General features: G+C 40.4%; 1 protein-coding gene across 9 annotated transcripts in view; it reads left to right on the top strand.

Annotated features, from left to right (window-relative positions):
• Nucleotides 1-23,084, top strand: part of NBEA (neurobeachin) — a 919,734-nt gene that overhangs the window by 263,366 nt on the left and 633,284 nt on the right. For all 9 annotated transcript variants that reach the window (XM_073613318.1, XM_073613319.1, XM_073613325.1 and 6 more), the window contains exons 9-12: nucleotides 512-709; nucleotides 8,765-8,898; nucleotides 14,967-15,075; nucleotides 22,354-22,506. In XM_073613318.1, coding sequence (XP_073469419.1) covers nucleotides 512-709; nucleotides 8,765-8,898; nucleotides 14,967-15,075; nucleotides 22,354-22,506 — 594 coding nt within the window. The remainder of the gene's footprint in view (nucleotides 1-511; nucleotides 710-8,764; nucleotides 8,899-14,966; nucleotides 15,076-22,353; nucleotides 22,507-23,084) is intronic.

The raw sequence follows: 23,084 nt of genomic DNA, 5'->3' as shown, positions 1-23,084 counted from the left end.
ACTACTTCAGTCTTGAATCCAGTGTAATCCACATTAGCTGCTGGTAGTTTCAGAAATACATGGAAAAAATAGAAAGTGCCTCCAATAGTGCAGTATCCGAGGGATCAAACATGAACCTCTCCACCCCAGCTAATATACAACTCACATTTATTAAAAAGTATTAAAAGCATTGATAATACATCAGAAAGGTCTCACTCAGTTGCAACAAGATTCCACCACCAGGCCCCAACTCTACTAGTTTCACTACCTCACATGTGGCTTCATCTTGAGGAACTTTCAACTTTATAGAGTGTTTCCCTCACTTTAGGGATCTTTTCTCTCAATTCCTATTATGTCTAAGGAAAGGAGGTTAATGTAAATCTCTCCAATGGGGAGACAGAAAGCAAAAAATTGACATCCTCTAACCATTTCCTACTATCCAAAGAATACAGAAATTTGAACTTTTAAACTGTCTGTGTATTGATAACTTATTACCTCAAATTCTTATGTATTTTGCTTTGTATTTCCTTAGAGTACCTTCAAGTTTAAGTCTGAGAGTGATATTCATCTGGCTGAACACCACAAGCAGGTCCTGTATGATGGGAAACTTGCAAGCAGTATAGCGTTCACATACAACGCAAAAGCCACCGATGCCCAGCTCTGCCTTGAATCATCACCAAAGGAAAATGCTTCTATATTTGTGCATTCACCACATGCTCTAATGTTACAGGTATGTCGTTAAGGTTTTGTGTATTTTCATGCAGTATATTTAGCACTAGGCTTCCTCATGGTGTGTTCCTCTAAGTTCCAAATTCATGTGTGGATGTGATGCACAGTGCTTCTTCTACCCCTGATATCAGAAAGGAGATCTGGATAGTTCTGTGAAGCCCCACACAGCCTGGTTTGTATGTATTCCTGCCAAATTGCTTGTATAGGGCAAACATTTTCAACCTTGTGTGAAATCGTAGGGTCTGCTGACCTAGACTTTTACTACTGGTGACGGGTGAATGTGTAGTTCAGTACTTAATTCATGTAAGTGTCATCCTGCACATCTACTACAGCAGCCTGACATCCTTGCTCATATAAAAATGCAACCAGATTCATATGTGCTGGAGTCTCATTCCTGCTATGTTCTGCTCACTTGCATTAGCTGCATTGTGAATGTTGCAGAAAGCTGCCCTGCCACTTCAGACATTCATTAAATTATATGAACTGTCAATCCTCTCCACAGAAGGTAGCAGTAATATTTCATACCAATGGCTAACTTATTGTATGGGAGCTGCATGATTGGAAGAAGTGTGAGCCCTAAAAAGAGCTGGGCCACAAATGAGCTTCCTGATATTCACCAGTGCACGTCGCAGGGGGTGATGGATTTTGCTATGGGAAGGCTCCCAGGATGCAACCTGGGAGCCTTCCCATAACAAAGTCCCACCACACCTTGCGAGGTGCACTGGTGAGTATCAGGTGACTCGTTAGACTCTGCACTATTGCTCTGTTCTGCTTTTTTGAGGGCTCACACCTGTGCAAGATGGCCGCTGATCAGGGAGAGGATAGGAAAGTTCCAAATCTCTTAGCAATTTCAGAGACGGAGACAGGCCAAAGGTCAGGGCAGGCAGCAGAAAATTGTGGTGAGATACATGGCCAAGGTAGATAACTGAAGGGAAGAACTCTGGGATACCAGATCTTGAAGACACTGGATTTGAAGATACTGGGGTCACTGAAGGCACTGAGTGCATGGGTTACTAGAGACAGTGGGGTCACAGGAATGTACAGAATTGGACAAAATTGTACACAACTGGAGCACTGAAATGCTAGCATCACAGGAATATAGGGGTGAGGGTCTGTTCCTGCACTGGGGTGTGCTGGTAACACAGGAGTGAGCGCATAGCAGAATCTGACAGAATCTTTCGAGACACAGAGGTGCAGGATCACTGAGGTCACAGGAATGTGTTGGGTTACAGGAACTACAAATTGGAACTTGGGGGTCACAGGAATGTGCTGGGACTCGGGAACTGCAAACTGGAACTCGGGGTCAGGGGAATGTGCTGGGACTCGGCAACTGCAAACTGGAACTCGGGGTCAGGGGAATGTGCTGGGACACGGGAACTACAAACTGGAACTTGGGGTCAGGGGAATGTGCTGGGACACGGGAACTACAAACTGGAACTCGGGGTCAGGGGAATGTGCTGGGACACCGGGAACTACAAACTGGAACTCGGGGTCAGGGGAATGTGCTGGGACACGGGAACTACAAACTGAAACTTGGGGTCAGGGGAATGTGCTGGGGCACAGGAACTACAAACTGAAACTCGGGGTCACGGGAATGTGCTGGGACACAGGAACTACAAACTGGAACTCGGGGTCACTTGGCAACACTGTAACATCAGTCAGTGGCCAGGAACACAACCTGTTACTCAGGAACTGGATGGTATTCTGAGCACAGTTTAAATAGAAGTATATTGGAAGACAGGACAGGAACTGGCCATAAAGCAAGCAATAATAAACAGCAGGTGAGTGCTGATGCTTATAGCTTCCAGTCCTGTGTAGCAAGGAGATAAGGCCAGCTCATATGCTTGTAGAACTTCAAGTGACAAAGCAGCCTAGGTTGTTTGAGGCTGTACAATCGACAGAATAGCATTGATGCTGATCTGTGGAACCACAAGTACCAGATCAGCTGCAAAGCTAATCCGTGATGATGGGATTTTCAACCTTGCCAGCTCTAGAGTTGTCTTCAGGGGTCCCAAAAGTCTAGATTTTGTAGTACCTGCCATACTGTGTCTTCTGATTTTGTTGCTGGTCATTGCTGGTCTGCACATGCTTAAGTCACCAGAGTGATGGCACACAGAGTAAGCCGTGAACATTTCTGCAGGTACAGTATGTTCAGAGAGTCTGACAACACAGCTGTATGGGTCTTATCACTTCTTCTCATTCTTCCATAGGGTCTATGCCAAGGCCCCGTTAATATAAAGGTTAAAAAAGGGGCTTTGCATTTTTGATGGTTGCCGAGTGTTCCCTGATGAAAATGAGCTTCATTGAGCCAACAGCTCAATATGCTGCATTCAAACAAATTGATCTTCTCAAAGGAAGAGCACTGGGAGCTCAGAGCAGCCCAGGAGCTATGCAGCAGACGCTGGATGTGCTTCTGCCTAAGGGGCCTTAAAATTGCTTAACTCTCCCTGAGTTATCATCACTCACTCAGAGTGAAATACGTACACAATATCCTTTTGTTGAAAGAATAAAATCACTGACGTTAAATGCAATCGTGACTTGGCACCAGATTTTCAGTTACAGTTTGATTTTTTTTTTTTTTTTTTTTTATAGCTATATTCATTGCTCGATACATCTAATAGGTCCCCTGACTCCCTGCAAGATTGTACTAAGCAGTCAGAAAATAGATGGCTGATTGATGCCAGTATTTTTGCGTTGTTGAAGGGTAAAGGAATAGGGTCACACGGAGTACCTTTGAGGACAGGGGAGATTAAGCCGTGCTTCACATGTTTTCTGCTGCCAGTAGCTGACCAAGCAGGAATGCATGCTGTGATTATAAGTGAATGCCAAGGCAGAGAGGAGACACATCTGTTGCTTACTGACCCATAACATCGCATTCTCAAAATAGCTTTGTTTGAGACAGGTTCATATAGCATCTTGCCTTTGTGCATAAAGAGAAATGACATTTCAAGGATCTGTCAAATGCCTGCTTTTCTGACCAACAAACTGGTGGCATTATTCCTTTCTGAAGATTTGTTATTGGTGGTCTGTAAATTTAGTAGATTTGGTATAATGCCTAGGCCATGGTATCATAATGGCAAAATCTGCCTCTGTTGTACATGTTGTGTATGACTAGAACCTCTAGTCATGGCATACAAGGGGAAAAGGATAACATATGGACAGGTCAACCTTTCTATTCAGACCTCTACATACTCTGTGTATATATAAAAATTAGGTCTTTCTTATGCATTTTTGTACGTCTGTCATTGGATCCAAACTGATTTTTTTATATTTGTGTCCAGCAAGCTGCCATCCTGTTTTTGTTTTGGGTCTATTGTCATTTTACAGACAGGGAAACACACTAATGCCCCGTACACACGGTTGGATTTTCCGATGGAAAATGTGTGATAGGACCTTGTTGTCAGAAATTCCGACTGTGTAGGCTCCATCACACATTTTCCATCGGATTTTCCAACACACAAAGTTTGAGAGCAGGATATAAAATTATAAAATTATTATTATTATTATTATTATAAATATAAAATTCCGATCGTGTGTACACAAATCCGACGCACAAAGTGCCACGCATGCTCAGAATAAATAAAGAGATGAAAGCTATTGGCTACTGCCCCGTTTATAGTCTCGACGTACGTGTTTTACATCACCGCGTTCAGAACGATCGGATTTTCCGACAACTTTGTGTGACCGTGTGTATGCAAGACAAGTTTGAGCCAACATTCGTCTGAAAAAATCCTAGGATTTTGTTGTCGGAATGTCCGAACAAAGTCCGACCGTGTGTACGGGGCATTATACATGTTGTCAAGCTACATTTACCAATACTTTTAATTTTTTTGTGCTCCGTTTGGATGAAGAAACATTCCATTAATGTGCATCTGAAGCCATTTTTTTTCATTAGGTTTTGGATAGAGTAATTGGGGGGGTACACAGAACTAGAAATAAGGGGAAAATAGAATTTTCAGTTGTCACGTGATATGAATAGAGGACAAATTTTCTCGTTGGGACATTTTTTCATCTTACTTGCTACTGTGACTACTGAATAGGAAGCAAAGAGAAATCTCTCCAAATGCAAAAACATTGCAAACAAAAAAAAAAATTTGGCTCACTGTAACCATTCCCTCCACTATCTTAAAGAGGAAAAATGGTTTGAGATACGGTATACCTTTTTTGGACAATAAGTATTTGTTTCACTTAAAAATATCCTTTCTCTCTGTCTTTTAGGGGCTAACTAGCTATTACACTAAAGGGGGGGGGGGGTCTATCCAACAGTGAACCCTACACTCATATACACAAAGTACTTCAATCAGAAACTTGGTTTACTCCTGGGAACTGATTTAAGACATTCAGTGCAAATATTGCAGCAGTTTGCAACCTTATAACCTGGCAAATGTTTGATGATTTCCTTTTTTCTCTTAATTATGCTAGTTCTATAAATAGGAGCTGTCAATTTACATATAAGCACAGGTCTGGAAAGAGCCATGTCTTCTGCTTAATGCTCAGAATGCCTTCTGAGCAGCGATCTCAACATCCTGGACCAGTTGGAACAATGTTTGCCTAGCAATTTTTTAAATCTGCTAAAATTTAAAACAAAGCTCATGGTTTTCACACTTCTTCCTGAGAATGAGGGGCGCACAGTTTTAAATTTACCAGGACTTTATTGATGCCCCCACGATGAGAACTTTAACTATCCTCATCGGATTGTAATAGGCAGTGTGATGGACCGTCTAGCACCCAGCTTGGGTGCCTCCATCAAGATACAGCTTCCTCCAGTCTGGAACCAGGTATGGAACCAGGTATTATCGGATTGTAATAGGCAGTGTGATGGACCGTCCAGCACCCAGCTTGGGTGCCTCCATCAAGATACAGCTTCCTCCAGTCTGGAACCAGGTATTATAGCTGAGCGCCCAAGAACTAGACGAGGTGCAAACTGGAACTTTATTGTAAACTTACACAGAATACATACCATGCAAGATCAGATAAGAGTTTGATCACATTATCCTAACCAATGCAAACTGTAAACCGCACATCTAAGGAACAGCTACCATAAACGTAAGCAGTAATCTAAACTGTAAGCTATGTAATCATCATAAACATATAACATCCCACAATAGTTCAGTAACAAGGTAAAGTGGACACAATATTAATCACAAGAGATGAGCAGACAGAAACAATAGGTGACTATCGTAATGAGCATTCACACCTAGGAGGCATGCAATGGGGAAATGATACCATGGGGGAAAGACACCTTAGAAAAACAGATGATAGCAGGACCCCAGTATCAGATTGTTTTAAGCTGATTATTTTAACTTCTGCTCTGAGTCTCACAGTCTAAAGCAGTCGTTGTTGGTTTGGGCACAAAGGCCCCAAATCTGTGTATTTCAGGGAGACATGGACACAAATCCGACGCAAGAACATTCCAAGGGTCCCCCCAGGCACACACCTCCCAAAGAGTAGTGCTCCCTCAAAAGCTAGGGCCCATTGTCAGTAGGCAAGAGGCCACTCTGCAGTCCCCTTTAAAAGCCTCTGTCCCAGTTGAGTCTGTCACAGGCAGGTAACTACTTTTCATTGTCGAATGTTCTAGACATACTGTGTTAAAAATATGGGAGCCCCAAAACCTGATTGTAGGACTACATGTGAGGGTCCAGTCTAGGTTGGGCATATAGGCTCTAGAATAGAGTATTTTGCATTGGAATATTCTAGGTTTTGCACATGATTTCACAATACAAGATAAAACATTTTAATTAGAATTTCTAAAGTTCTCATTTAGCAGTTAATAGAAGAACTCAAGGCAAACCTCTAACTACATATGAAATAAAAAAATGAAAAAATGCATCATAAATGCACTACAAAAAAATCCACTGAAAGACGCATGATTATGCAGCGGCATTACTGAACCTAGGCTGAGTCTTGCAACACTGTTGTGTTTTTTGCTATTTGGGATTGTAGACTAATTCTTTTGGTGCCACTTCTGGTGGGAGACTCAGATGTGTAGTGCACCATATGTGGCTTTTATATCACACAGCCTGGAGAATGTCACAGCTTTCTTTGTTAAAACCTAGAAATATAATTTGACACCATCCTGCCTCCAGCCTATTGATTGGACAGTAAAGGAGCAACAGCAGACTGATGGAAGTCATCCATCTGTTCTCTCTTCTTGTCAGCATGTTACTTTTCAGCAAATTGGCAAGCACCATACCTTTTTCACTTCTGTTGCTGCCCTTTCCTCTGAAGTATGTGTGCTGCTGTACTGGGGAAAAAAAGGGGGAAATCAAGTCAAATTATATTACTTACACTACAGTGTAATTTGAATAGAAATGTATTTTTGGACTCCCAAGTTTATTGTGTCTTTGGAAAATAATGTTACAGGCAAAAGTTTGTATTGGTACAATCAGACAATCCCCATAAATAAAAGCAAAAGCTGATAAAGCAAATCTAAAATCAGAAGCTTGCAATACCGTGACCATACAGATCAGGTCATAACCCATATTGTACAGACTAGTAGAATAATAATAATAATAAACTGCTGATTATAAAGACTTCACAAGCCTATAATGCAGTGCAGCCCAAAAAAGGATATCCCTAACTCTACAATATTATATTAGTCCCATAGAAAACTGCTCACTTTGCTGATTATGTGGAGGTCCCATGCGCAGTGACCTGTCCCATGGCTGCTGCACCAAGGAAGCATTTGGTCAACAATATGCCCCCCCCCCCCCCAAGATTACCACACTGATTGGAAACTTTCAGACTTCAATGCAATGTATAATGGACTAGTTTACTGTCAGTGTATGTGAAATCTAACAATGAACCTCTCTTATTTGCTCTTTTTTTTGGTCTATTTAGCAAACCGCTTGGAGCATTTAATTCCATCCGTTAAGTGCAAATAAATTCCCAAAACATGAGCTTGTTAGAAATTCAGAGCTGTTCTGCGTCCTCTGCAGACTTCATGTGTTATCTCATAGAGCTCTCTTAGTTCTCATTTTGGACTAAGGCTCTGGACAGGCTGACAACACTCGGTCCATAAAAACTAAAATCTGTGTGCTGTCAGCCTACGACAGGATTTAAGGACTGCGCGCCATTCTAGTAGATGAACTGGTATTTTTCTATACAGGCATACCCCACTTTTAAGTACACAATGGGACCAGAGCATGTATGTAAAACGAAAATGTACTTAAAGTGAAGCAATACCTTTTTTCACTTCTGGGGGGTCAGGGTCTGTAGTGGGGGAATCAGGGACTATAGTGGAGGACCATGGGCTAGAGTGGGGGGTCAGGCAGTGAAGTTTATAGTACTGTACTTTACTGTGCAGTAATCTACTTACGCTTAGGCAGTAACGCTGGGCTGGCTGGGGGGCAACTCTGGGATGGCTGCCGGGCAATGCTGGGCTGGCTGGCAACTCTGGGTTGGCTGGGGGGAACTTTGCCTCTTCACTTGTGGCCTCTTCACTCGCGACAACTCTGGATGGCAGCTCCGCCTCTTCCTAGACAAACTGCGGCTGGGCAGGATGTCTGTACTTGCGAAGTACTTTACGTACACTTGCGGGTATGTCTGTACTCGCTAGTGAATGTAAAATGAGTGTACTTAAAGCGGGGTATGCCTGTACTTCCAGGGTCTTTACTGGAATAAGGGCCTGTCCACACCACATGCAGTGCCTTTTTTTCTGCATCAAGAAAGCATTGAAAGTAGGTTATATGGGTTCCAGTGGTATAGTTCACACCAGCGCACTGCATTCCAGTGCATTTAAGTTCCATAAAAAAAAAAATACAACATTTTTTCCTGCACAGAACGCATAAAAAAAAGCACATGCAGAAACACATCCGGAACGGATCTGGCGGATGTTTTTGTGGTGTGAACTGGCACTTAAACATGTAGAATGTGCATGTATTGTAGAGATGTACTGCATATGTTTTTTTTTTACCTTGATGTATGGTTGAGTACAGAACTGAATTGAATTATTGTGTGTCTTTTATATCTGTCTGGAATTCAGATTTTGTAATTATTGACGTAGGGACTGCCAGCTCTGCTATTGTTTGAACTAAATATTGTCTTTTCTTTTTAGGATGTAAAAGCTATAGTAACACACTCCATACACAGTGCAATTCATTCAATCGGGGGCATCCAGGTTCTCTTTCCACTATTTGCACAGCTGGATAATCGGCAGCTGACTGACAGTCAGGTGGAAACCACAGTTTGGTAGGTATTCTTATAGGCAAGCATAAGTAATCATTCCTTAATGTATAGTATGATTATGTTCCAAGAGCTAAAACAGTAAAGTCATAGCAAGAAAATATGTGAAAACACTAAAGTGAACCTTGTAAAGCAAAAATAATGTTGTATGTGTTTTTGCTAAAGTTTGTGGCTCTAGTCCATGGACTGTAGATGTTCTTGATGGTATTGCATTCTAAGTGCAGTAAATTCAAATATGTCTGCAGTGTAAGAATATCATTCTTTGTGAACTATTACATCCAAGGAAAGAGCAGTAGACCCTCGCATACACCCATTGAAGTGACCGACTTCACGTGATACACAGAGATGAAACAAATCCTCCTTCATATGTTGTACCGGTTTATGTGACATCTTCATTTCTCTACATCCTTTCAAAGTCCACAATTTATAAAGCTTGTCTGAGCTGTCAGAAAAAAGGGGGCGGAGAGCTGAAGTTACTTAGAGTCGGGACTGTCAATTAGCTGGAGATCTCTCCCCTGTCCCCTTTTTTCTCTTGGTGTCAGGAAAACTTGTCAGAAGTGACTTCATGCTGATAGCAGAGGAACGAAGCAGCAGACAGAAATTACACTTAGTGCTCTTAATTGCAACAAGCACACACTATAGTAGGATACGATTTGTTCGTGTTTCATGTCTGAGGTTTGCAACCACTTTAATGCAATCATGGAAATGTGCGCTAATCCTCATCTAGCAAATGTTTTTTCTTCAGAAACATGTCTCTTTCAGGTCAGTTTATGTCACAAATGCTTGAATAAATGTATATAATGATTCTGAAGCATTATATATATATATATAAAAACAAACATACTGATGGATCTTACATATTGCATCACATGTAGAATTATTTGCACTGTTGAGTAACTGTCTCTTCAATTGAGGACCTGCTGCTACTCCATCCCTTAGCTCCAAAATAAAAGGGGACAAAGGAGAGCATATAGAAAATATTAAAATAAATGACCTGGCTGTTCGGTGTCCCCAACTCTTTTCATATTCTCTGCATGGTTGTATATGTGAGAAGTACATGAAGCCCTTCTATGCATTAAAGTTGTATTAAATCACAGTAAACTATTTGGTAAAATGTGTGTACCCCAGCCCTGAAGTTTAGATCTTTTAATGTTGTTGCTTCATGATCTCAGTGGCTTGCCTTGCCATCCTGGTGTTTCTATTGATGAACACAGTGTAGGGAGACAACTCTAGTCCTTACATGCAGGGATGATTCCATATGACACTAAAAGAGAAAGGGACTCACCCTGGGGCAGTAATCATGGCACCAGCTTAAACTGGAACACAGGCAAGGATTAAAGGATAATGAAGCGGTATACTTAGTAAGTGATTAAATTGGATGCTGAAAGTGAGGGTTTAATAATGCTTTAAGTGCTGAATATGGAGCCCCGCATGTAACGATTACATTTAAAGTTCTATGTCAGTCCTATATGACCAAAAAATGTTTTAAACAGAGATCCAAAGAACCACATTAACTTTAAAAGGTATCTAAACCTAAGAACAAAAATGGAATTATTTTACAGCTTTCCAGGCCAGAGCTGTGGAGGCTACCTTAATTTTAATTTTCAAACCTAAGAATGTTTTCAGCAAGTACAGAATAAAAAAAAGTTGGCAGAAATGCAATGCCCTTGACACTTAGTGTGAGATGAACTGAAAGCAAAAACAATGTTATCTTCCTACTGTAAAGAAAGAAGAAAAGGAGGGCGCACCGACCTAGTGCATTACCACTGGTAAACTTTATTACAGCATAAAAACAGCAAGAAGTATACTCACAAACGAGCTATCAAAAACGGAATTTTGACAAGGGTGCAAGAAAATCTGTGTCCCATATGTTTCTGTCTTATAGTCAAACAGGAAGTGAGAGGAAATCCCTGCAAATTAAGTTAATTCCTTGGGGTCACCAGTGTCCCTATTGGAAGATTTCCCTTTTATTACTTTTCTGAGGACAACTCAATATTTGGGATTTACGTTTACATTCGCTTTCAATGATAACAGTAAACAGGAAAAATAGAGAGGGTGAATGTTCTTAACGGAGGCACAGAGGGCAATAAAAACTGACAAGTGTTCTAATCCCTCTCCACTATATCCAAACTAAGGAAAAAAGTCTTGCCCTTAGTTATACTTTAAGAAATCCAACTGTGTTCACATTGGAGCAAGCCAGACACTGAGCATGGGACCATGAAGCAAGTGAATAATCACTGTTTCAGCGATGTCTACATCAGTGTTTTCCAGCTTCCTGGGGAATCGGCTAGTATATGAATAGTTATATTAGCATACCTCCCGACTGTCCCTGATTTTGAACTCCAGTCCCTCTGTCCCTCTTTGCTTTTCATTTGTCCCTCATTTTGGTCTGAGCTATATAGTTGTTTATTAAATTCGCTTTTTATCTATCAAAAAGTGTTTCCCAGTGCTAAACCTTTCATCCAGTTTCTAACTTGCTGAATTTGTAAATTTCAAAAGCAATAATAAAGGCAGCACAATTTTTTTTTTCAATAATTCACCTTTAAGAGGGCGTGACAGCGGGAGTGTCCTAGGCCTACATACTTTTGCTAATAGGTGTCCCTCGTTCCCATGTCAAAATGTTGGGAGGTATTCATTAGTCCAGCTTGGAATACCGGTGCTTGGAAATCATCTTTTAGGCTGGTGGACTAGGGAGGTTGGACTACTGTGGATTTTACTAAGGGCATTGTATATTTTCAAGTGTTTTTGTTGTGTTCATTAGGTATTAATGACAAACACTGTGGGCTGGACCTTTAAATGGCGCTAGAACTGTGCTGACAAGTTGATGTGCCAATGCATACAATGCTTTCATGTACAGTTGTTTTCTAATCGAGGAGCGTTTCTTAGAGGGTGACAATGCAGAGTGAATATTCAGAGGGCATGCTTCAGTGTTACCTAACTAAATAACAGTAATATTGAATACAATCATGAAAAAGAGTTCAAGCCATAACACCGTTTTAAATTGTTTTTGACTATAGACAGACATCAAGGTAAATTGAGTCGATTTTAAATCTTATCACAATTTCAGTTTGTCGCGGGTAGTAAAAGCAGTTTAGTTTAACATTATTAAGCATTCCCTTCACATTTTATGTTGAAAAGAGATGCAAGAAATTTCCCTTGTAGAATTATCTAGAAAAGCAGATTTAATACCGATTCTAAGCTAAGCACTTCCATCAGAATACTAGGCAATTTATATATATATATATATAACTCCATCACTTTTTGGAGAAGCAGGGTGTTAATTTTATTTTTTTTTGTAGTTCAGATATTTTTTAAAATAAACTACATTTTGAACCAAAATGGCCTCTGTCCTTGTGCTTCCTTAAAAGCCCCTCTACTGTGCTGTGGAGCCGTTTTACTTGTAGATTTAATGGGAATATTTTCAAGGCTGTCTTTAATATAATATGTGAAATATCTAAGTTCCAGTATAACAAGTCTGTCCCAGGGCTCAAGGCAATAGCTTTTGAAACATTTTATATAAACTTTCTGTTCATTGCTTTTCTCCCAAAGGAAACTGCTTCATTCACTTGCAGGCTGAATAATCTTCTTAGCAGCAAGGGAACCACAGTTACAGCAATGCGACAGATTATTGGGGGTATAATGCTATATTTTTGCAGTTGCAAATGTCTTCTTTAAAGTGCTTAGTTAATACATAAATTTAATCCATTTTGAAATTGCATACTTAGAAAGATATTGTAGAATGGAATGACATGAGTTATTAAAAATTAATTTAGGTAGAGACTAAAAGATAATATAATATCTTTTAGCAAAACGGTCTATGTCCAGATTACAGGCTGGGGATGGACAGTTTTGCTAGCAAAGCCTATGCTAATGGTTTAACAAGGAGCTGCATAACGGGGGACAGGTAACAAGAATTGCAGAGGGACCTCCTTTTGCTTTCTGGTTATCTTGCCTTGTGTAGGAAAACCAAACTGTAGTTGTCCTGAGAGCCCCTGAAGGGGACCGGATTCCACTGCCTTTCTCAAATTTTACCATGGATGAACCCTTGAAATAAAACCCCTTTTGATAATTACCAAATGTATGGTTAATGGTACATTAATGTGAAAAGTAATTTGTGATATAAGAATAATTAATGCAGTGTATTAACATATTTGACAACCAGGGCTACTTTATAGAAAAATGTAATTGAAAATTTGAAATGAATAAAATAACGATCGGCGGTAAATAAATGTAGCTTTGGCTTACATTGATTTAGTCATTGGTCAGTAGAGAAATGCTTGCTTACTGTGTTAGTCAATGGAAAAGTTTATTGGTGGTAAGTTAAGTGGCGCTTTACATTAGTGGTCAGTGTAGTGTCATCTTTCATTGGTGGTTAATGACGAAAAGTGACAAATTCGTAGACTTGTGGTCAGTGGGAGAAAAAGCCCCTTGTATTGGTGAGCATAGGAAGAGTCAAGGAGGAAAGGACCCCCTTTTATTGGTGGTCATTAGGAAGAATGCCACTTTCATTGTTGGGCAGCTACTCTTGCACACAGATAAAATAATCATTGTGGTCAGTGGTTCCTTATCTGCGAATAAGAAATTGCTTATGGAACCTTAAGCCAGCCATAGATGATTCAAATCTCAGCCAGTTCAGCAGGGCCTGGCCAAGATTTGAAACATGTATGAGCAGGCTGAATGGACCCAAGTTGATTAATCAACTTTGGTACAACCAGCCAGTCGGATTTTTGGGGGGGGGGGGGGGTGGCTTCCCCTGCTGGGGGAACACAGTGGCTCCACGAGAGGGAATCCCACATCAATGCTGTTGATAGAGAAATAGAGCGATTTTCTTTCCTGTGGTTCCAGGAAAGAAAATTGCTCCATCTATGGCTGGCTTTAGTTGAGAAAGGCTCTACTGTCTGCTATTTTAAGGTGGGCTGCTAAAAGTGAGCTGTTGAAATGTTAGCAGGGTACTTCATGGTAGTGTACTGTTACAGCTGGAATGATTACTTTAGAAATTACTCCCAAGAAATGTATTCAATGTGTGCAATATGAAGGACATTTACATCGTTTGTAAAGTTTCTTACATATTTGACCCATTTGTAAATAATCATAGAGTAACAATGGAATAGGGCTCTTGCACATGACATATATACGGTATACAGAGTAAAATGCTCTTGTTGCTGTGGCTTCTGGCAACCACATCTAAGTTTTTTTTTTTTTTGGCCCACAGACATGCATTACAAAAAACTCTGTACACAGCTATGCATGCCTAAACTCCGGTGCTTGTGTTTGCATGTGTACGGGCATATTTTTCAAAACATAACCTTTTAGGTTTTGAAAAGTACACCCATACACATGCAAGTGTCGGTGCTTACTCACATAATAGTCGCTTATGGCGTTTTTTGTAATGCATGTCTATAGGCAAAAATATGCTGCAACTGTGGTTCTCGGGGAGCCACAACAACGAGCGTATTTTTATTTTATCCAGTGTATGCCTACTGCACTCCTCTGTGCAAAAGCCCTTGTGCTCATCTGCACAGTACTCCACATGTCTACAGCTGTCACGTGGCAGCAAGCAAAATGTAAATATTTGAATTGTGAACAGAAGATATGTCACTCTATGCAGACAAAGCAGAAAACGATAGAATAAACACTGTTAGGAAAAAGCAATAGACTAAAAAAATGTGTATAAAATAATTATAGATGATGCTGTACCTGAGCTGTTCAAAATCTGATCCACAAAGCTCCTTATTGCGCTTTTTACCATGTGGCCAGACTGTCACTGTGACTTGCATTTGGTGGTTTCTATGTAGTTTTTCAAATTAAAATGTTGAAAAAATGCAAGAACGAAAAGTAAAATATGTATCTCATTGTAATTATTATTGTGGACAAGCTCAGATAAGATACTGTCACCATTTTTTTTACCAGCATTCCTGCATAAAGTCAGTTTTAACAAAGTACAGCCTAATTGGTCTCCAAAGCTATGAATCACTTACCACAGCAAGCGAGTTGTACCCTTACCAAATATAGCTGTCTGCAATAATTACTACATTGATGTTATTGATTAATTCATTGCTTTGTTATTGCTCTAGTGCCACCTTGCTGGCCTTCTTGGTGGAGCTGTTGAAGAGTTCTGTGGCTATGCAGGAACAGATGCTGGGAGGAAAAGGTTTTCTAGTCATTGGCTACCTCTTGGAAAAGGTAAGCTGAATAAATATGGTGCACAAGAAAAAAAACAATCCCCTTTCACAATGTCAAAACTGGATTGTATGGCTTTGAGATTAACAAAATGCTTTTTAGCATCCTGAATAATTACTATGAAAATTTCTTACGTGTATGGTCCCCAGAGACCTGTGCATTTGTTACATTGGGCACTACCTCACTCGCCTTATTATGAACGCGGTTATTAGGACTTTGACTCTGCCTGCTAAAAAAAAAAAAAAAACACTTTTAACCCCATTCCATCCCCCTTCCTTCTGTACCTTCACTTCTTATACCTTCTAATATATTTACTCCTAAATCATGTCATCTCCACTCTTTTTCTTTTTCACTAAATCCCTATGGCCTCTTCCATTTGTTCACCTACTTCCTTTGCCCTCTGCATAGCTTAATAAAGCCCTCGATCAAATAGCTTTCTGCACAAGATTGATGTCCTGTGTAGCACATATGGCACTCCTTATATCTGAGTAATACATTTTACAACTTGACCATACTGCCTACCATTTGTTGATGGTTGTAGGTAATATTTAGACTACTGTAATGTAAATTATCATGGAATCATCTTTATTCACAATAGAAACTAGAAAACCTATAAAATGTTTAAACTGACAAAATGTACCATTTTAAGAGAAAAAAAATTAATTTTGAAATTGATGGTAGCAACGTATCTCAAAAAGTTGGGACAGGGTCATGTGTAACACGGTGTAGCATCCCATCTTCTTTTAACAACACTCTGTAAACATCTGAGAACTGAGTAGACCGGTTGCTGGAGATTTGGAAGAGGAATGTTGTCCCATTCTTGTCTGATATAGGTTTACAACTCCTAAACAGTCCTAGGTCATTTTTGTCATATTTTCTGATTCAAGATGTGACAAATATTTTCAATTGTTGAAAGCTCTGGACTGCAGACAAGCCAGTTAAGCACCTGGACTTTTCTACTATGAAGCAATGCTGTTGTCATTGATGCAGTATGTGGTTTAACATTGTCTTGCTGAAATATGTAAGGCCTTACCAGAAAAAGATGTCTTCTGGATGGGAGCATATGCTGCTAGATATAACTTTCAGCATCGATAGTGCCTTTCCAGATGTGCAATCTGCCCATTCCATACCCACTAATGCACCCCCATACCCCCTCTCCTTTTTGGGCTGGAGGATGTGGCGCCCATGGTTGCCAAAAAGAATGTCAGATTTTGACTCATCTGACCACAGAATAATTTTCCACAATGCAACAGACCATTTTAACCACTTGAGGTCCGGGCCATAGCCGAATGACGGCTACAGCGCGGACCTCAATCTCCGGGAGGACGTCATATGACGTCCTCCCCTATGCACGCGCAAAGCGCGCACCCTGCAGGGCGCGCGGTGTGCGCGCTGTGATCACCGAGTCACGGAGACTCGGATGATCACAGATCCGAGTAAGGGGCCGGTCCCGGCCCCTTACCATGTGATCAGCTGTCAGCCAATGACAGCTGGTCACATGATGTAAACAAAAGCTCGGTGATCGGTTTCGTTTTCTCCTCACGCTGACAGCGTGAGGAGGAAAAAAAAAGCCGATCACCGGCTCATGTCAAAGGGACATCGGTCCCGAAGAGGAAGGAGGCACAGATGCCTCATCTGTGCCTCCAAGTGCCATCTGCCAGTACCCACAGTGCCTACAAGTGCCACCTATTAAAGCCCACAAGTGCCACCTATTAAAGCCCACAAGTGCCACCTATCAATCCCCACAAGTGCCACCTATCAATGCCCACAAGTGCCACCTATTAGTGCCACCTAGCAGTGCTGCCATCAGTCAGTGCCCAACACTGCCACCCATCAGTGCCCATAACCGCCACCCATCAGTGCCCATCACTGCCACCTATCGGTGCCCATCAGTGCCGCCTCATCAGCGTACATCAATGAAGGAGAAAAATTAACTGTTTGCAAAAATTGATAACAAAATATTAAAAAAATATAATTTTTTTAAAAAAAATTCTGTATTTTTAAATTTTTTTAACAAAAAATAAAAACCGTAGAGGTGATCAAATACCACCAAAAGAAAGCTCTATTTGTGGTGAAAAAATTATAAAAATTTCATTTGGGTACAGTGTTGTATGACTGCGCAATTGTCATTCAAAGTGCGTCAGCGCTAAAAGCTGAAAATTGGTCTGGACAGGAGGGGGGTTTAAGTGCCCAGTAAGCAAGTGGTTAAATGAGCTTCAATTTCAATATGACCTTATTTTTTTCTTAAAATGATACATTTTCTAAGTTTAAACCTATGTTTTCTATTTTCTGTTGCAAATAAAATGTGGGTTTATGAGATTCGTTAATCATTTCTTTCTTTTTTTGCATAGATTTTACACAGCGTCCCAACTTTTTTTTGGAATTGGGATTGTACTAAAGAGTGTTTTTCCTTAAAATTAGAGCTCACAAACTATGCTAGTCTCAAACATACTAGACCCAGTTTGGAGGTAGTCTATTAACTTGCCAGTATGTTTTTAAACTGTGGTAAGAAATGAGCACACCCACGGGTAACCCACAATTATAGGGAGAAAATGCAAACTCTATGTAGCTGGGTAGCTAGGTGGGATTTAAAGTGGAACTATAGCAGTATTTTAAAAAATTGCAAATAGGAATAATTTTCATTGCAGAAGAGACATACTGTGTCAATGCTGAAGTGTAGTTGAATATAGATCCACTTTAAACCTGGAATACATTTCACAGCAAGGGTATAATGGCAGTATAAGTGTAATTGTGCTTAATCATAAAGTTAGAAAAAGGCAGAAGCGCAAACTGCTGAAACCAGTAGATTTAAAGCCCAGCTAATTTTTTTTATATATATATAAATCTTTTTATTGAGATTTTAATAGCAATATGGTAATTACACACTCCAAATGACGCGGCCCACGTAGGGGAGGTCAATTGTGAAGATTTACAATCTGCGAAATAAAAAATTTAATAAAAAAAAGAAAAGTATAAAACACAAAAGTAGTGACTCTCATACTGCTCTACAGCATAAATATTAGATATATCAGAACATTTCTATATTCACCTGGAAGGACGAAGAGAGGATCCGATGCAAACCTCAATATGTACCTGCCTGAGAGTTATAGATGGCTGAATCTTTAGCCATTGACCCCTCCTCTAGCCACTTTGCTCAGACATTAGGGGTCGAGGGAAGAGTTCACTATTTTCGTATGCGTCTTGATATAGAGAGAGGTCCGTGTTCAAGTCCAACTAAATTTTAGTTTATATCCACTCTATACGTACTAGGTGCATCAAACACACCATTCACACCAGCTTACTCTTGCTGTAGTTGTGTTTTTTTTTTTTTTTTTATGATTCTGTAGCCAATTATAGATTGCTAGATTTATTCAAATTTGCCACTAAGAAACATGTTATTCTATTAACTTTCCAGGCATACGCCTACAGATTGAAAACTTCAACATTTCTTACTGAAAACATTTAGTGGCTCCTGAGCCTTTATAAATATTATACAAGTGCAATAGTAAACAAATATACCTACGCGCCACTACTAGATGTTACATATAAATACATGAGCCTAAAAAAGCTGCTGACACTAATCACAATCCCACATGTGTAACTGAAATATTCATAAACAAATGCGCAGCGCTGCTAGTATAAAAAAAACACACCTAATTGCTATTAGATGCATAAATATTGTGAAAATAATCAATCAATTATGTATATGTAGCCAGACACCAATATGTACAAAGTCCTTGAAATAAAAATTCCAGTTCAAAAACAGTGTCCATGCAAAAGTGAAAATATGGGCTGAGACTTTCCAGATCAATACATACAATCTCATGTGTCATATATGTCAATCGGAAAAAAAATCATAGCTCAACAGATAGAAGGAAACTAAAAAGCCACTGCAGCACCATGTAGCCAAAGCAGGATGGAACTAGACCGTGTCCACATCAAATATCCCCCCCATGCGTCTGAGCTTGCCTCCCAAAGAGGGACCAGAGCAGCATCAACGGATGCCACCAGCATACTACTAGAGCTGGTTTGATCAAGCTTTTGCAATAAATGTTCCAAAGCTATGCAATCAATGAGATCAGCGTTGGGATGATTTTCCTCTAGAAGTGCAATAAGATTATCTATTGCTTGCATTTTTTGTGGTTTAAGTTGTGTTCCCTCTTTAAGAGTTTTGGACTAGAGCTGTTTCAGAAAAAAATTTCTTCCAAAACGCTGTATATCTTTTATTGCCTCAAACTTGTCAATGTCCTCATTTGGACAGAAGCTAAGGCAAATTTTTTCTTTCTCCTTTTCTTCTTCTTGTTTAGGCATCCAATTTGGTTAGTTTAGGGCCTGTCATTGCAATATATGCCCATTCACTTTAGCCACATTTACCTCCAGTCCTGATGGCTGTTTTGTAATTTATACATCTTTGTCCATGGTTCTCCATAGCACAGCCGAGACCTTTTCTCTTCTCTTTTCCCACTGCGTGCGTTTGTTCTTTTCTTCCAGCTGACGCACTCAGGCCGTATGGACCACCCCCCTGAGGGGCGGTGATGGTGGCTTACTTTGGGCTCTAATGAATGGGCTGTTTCCATGCGCCTTGGTCCCTCATGTGTCAGTAGGCGGGTGGGGCACCACGCTATGCTGTCACATGATCGTGTCCGGCGTCTGCCCGTGATGACGTCATTCGAGTCAGTCTCTTGCGATAGCGTTATTTGTGGGTGGCGCCTTGACCCAGTGTCACCGTGATTGCGCTGTCGGCTCAGGGGGGCCAATCATGGCACTGCATCAAGGGATTTTCCCTCTGTGACATCACCCACCACACCCCTCGTCTTCATTATGGCCACCATTTAAAAACAAACAGCTCCCTATGCTCCTGGTAGCTCTTTGGAGATACGAGGAACTGCTATACTTAAGAGGCTCACAAGGCTTACAAGGTATGTGATACTTCTTCGCTCCTTGAGGTTTATTATCCTCTAAAATTTCTTGCACTTTGGGCTAATCCTTCTGTCCCCCGGTACATTACAAATATATACCATTTTTGATTTCAGGTCTGGCTGTTTGTTCAGCCTTTCTCTGGATACCTGTTGAACAACCTTTGAGCATTTTCTACTCTTAGACCTTATATACGGTATAGCCTTGTTTGACTCTCAGTGGCCTTTTGCAGTGGGATCTGGTTTCTGCGCTATGGACTAGCTTCCATGGGGATAGATTCACAAACCTTCAAATGATAGGTATGGTTATTATTACCTTTTTGGACGATATTACTGAGCGTCCATTTTTTAGTGTATCAATTCATGCTCTACACTGTAACCTATTTACTATTTATTCACTCCTTTCCTCCTGTTTTTGCATATACCTAAATCTCTGGGGGGGGGGGGTGATATTTGATGTGGACACGGTTTAGTTCCATCCTGCTTTGGCTACATGGCGCTGCAGTAGTGTTCTAGTTTCCTTCTATCTGTTGAGCTATGATTTTTTCCGATTGCCATATATGACACATGAGATTGTATGTATTGATCTAATAAGTCTCAGCACATTTTCTCTGAAGAAGACCTCTACCTCATTTGTCGAAATGTGTTGTAATTCTCCTGTCTTTTCGACAGTTGATTTGGGCTCTCTTTCTCGTTTGTTTCTCATATCTGTCCTCATAATTATCATGTGTTTCAATTGTATTCATCTTGTTGATACGTTATTGGCGTGTTGTAATAGATTTGTAATTTTACTAAAATTCCCTACTCCCTGAACATTTTTGGTTCATTAAAGTCCCATTTTTTGAGAAACTTAGTTTTTTACATGTTGTACTAGGGATGTGGACCTGAACTAGCTTCTTTTTAATTAGTTGTCAATAACCCCTTTTTCAGTGTTTTTTAAAGTGTTTTCTTTACAAAATAAACCTGGAGATATGGATGGGTGAGTTTGCATTAAATATTAGGAATTATTTTAATAGTGTTTTAGGTCGATGGTGTTGCTCAAATACAGTTAAGAGAAGTATGGATTTGGGCTTTTTTGCAGTATCATACCTACATAGGTGGATGCTGCATCTGTCCCCCGGCGCCACTGCACAGAACAGAGCGATCGAACACTGGGTTCTGACAGCTCCCCGAGCAGAGAGCTGCTGACTGTCAATTAGCAGCTCTCTGCTCTGCCCCCTTCTCACTCACTAGAGCCGCTGGGCTGTGGAGGGGTGGCCCGCTCAAGCTCCTAGCTGCTCGCTGAGAGGCTGAGCCGGGTGTCGGTCCAGGGACCTGGCAGATCCCGACTTTCATTGTCGTGATGACACGGCCCCTGGACCGACTTCTGTGACATCAGCAGAGAGCGGACTTCAGCCCGCTCTCTGCTGAAAAGGGGTCACAGGAGTGCAAAACTAACTGCACTTCTGTGATCCATAAGAGAAGTACAGCCAAACGAGCTTTGGCTATCCTTCTCCTTTTAATTTACGCTTTAATACATTTCAGAGACCTAGTGTAATTCGCAGGATAATTTGCAGTTATCCATAGTAACGCAAGCTGGTTTTCAGGCTTTAGTCTAGAAAAGGATATTGTCGGTCCACAACAGGAAATAATTACCTGGGTGCATTTCCTGCAGATCCACGGGTAGTGTCCTGTACTTGCAGGATCTTTAAAGGGATAAAACCTAGGCAGAAGTGCCTGTATTGCAGAGATGTACTGCATCTGTGTTTTGTTTTTCTTTTCCCCTGGCCTACACTTTAACTACTGCATAAAATCCAAGAGCTGTGTAAAGCCTCAGCCCTTATCTGAAATGAGCTGTGCTGATGGTTGTTGCAAGAGCTACTGCTGTGAATAAGAGTATAACTAATTAGGCGTCTGGCAACACTTTTCCTTACCAAACAGTCCATCTGTCTCATTTTATGTAAGTATCCATACTTGGAGAGCCAACATCTTTCGGTTCTCCTGGCGCTTTTAAGAACTGAGGCCTGTGAATCTCTGAACATTCATGAGTATAAAGAAAAAGCTGAACAGTACCCTGGAAAACCTTCTTAACAAACTGTTTAACCAAGAGCTTCACCAAACAATTTCTAATTTTAACCATATTTCCCTTTATTTGTATTGGTTGATCTTGCCAAGCCTTCAGAAATTAATTGATGTAATTTCTGATTTTCTCAACTCGCCTTGTGTTCAAGAGGAATATCTGTCAACTACAAAAAGGCAAACAAGGTTTTATAAAGGCTTCTCAGCACATGTTCTTTAACGTGAAAGAAAATAAACACTGTATGTATTAAAAAGGATGTGTTGTAGTTACATTGTGGAGTGTTGATTGTGTGCCATCTTGTTGCAGTCCTCCAGGGTTCACATAACTAGAGCGGTGCTGGAGCAGTTTCTATCATTTGCGAAATACCTGGATGGTCTATCTCACGGGGCACCTTTACTGAAGCAGCTTTGTGATCATATCCTCTTCAACCCTGCCATCTGGATACACACACCAGCAAAGGTACCATACAAGTTTAATTCCTGACATATAGCATTTACTGGAAAAGACGTCTGGACATATTTCAGTCCTAGACTTCTCATTTGGAGTTTAAAGCACCCCACTGACCCATTTGTTTTTTGTCTTCTTTTTTTTTTTACATTAAGGAGTTTTATGTTTACACAGTAGTAATATTTTTTTAGAACCTCATTTCTGGCCTTTGTAATGAATTTAAAGGAGACATAAAAGCAAATAATGTATTAGGAGCATTACAGAGACAGATGTTGGAATGTGATAATACAGTTTTAATTGACCCAGTGAGGAGATAAGACATACCAAAATGATTCATATAGTTTTCTTTAACTTTGTATGAAACTGATATTCCACTTTAGATTTTGTTCATGAATGCCATGGATGGATTCATGCTTATTAGAAAAGTTTCTACTTGAGCCCTTGTAATACAATATGCATTGTGATCTAATATTGAGTGTCAGTGTAATCTCAGGAGAGGATAAGGAATATACTAGGTAGACACAAGTAGCAGGTAGGTACTGCAGAACTGTCAAACACAGCTTGCAAGAGTTTGCTCCTCCTCATATGCT

This window comes from Aquarana catesbeiana, linkage group LG02, assembly GCF_042186555.1.
Source record: "Aquarana catesbeiana isolate 2022-GZ linkage group LG02, ASM4218655v1, whole genome shotgun sequence".
NCBI lineage: Eukaryota > Metazoa > Chordata > Amphibia > Anura > Ranidae > Aquarana > Aquarana catesbeiana.
This window is presented reverse-complemented; position numbering and strand designations above follow the sequence as displayed.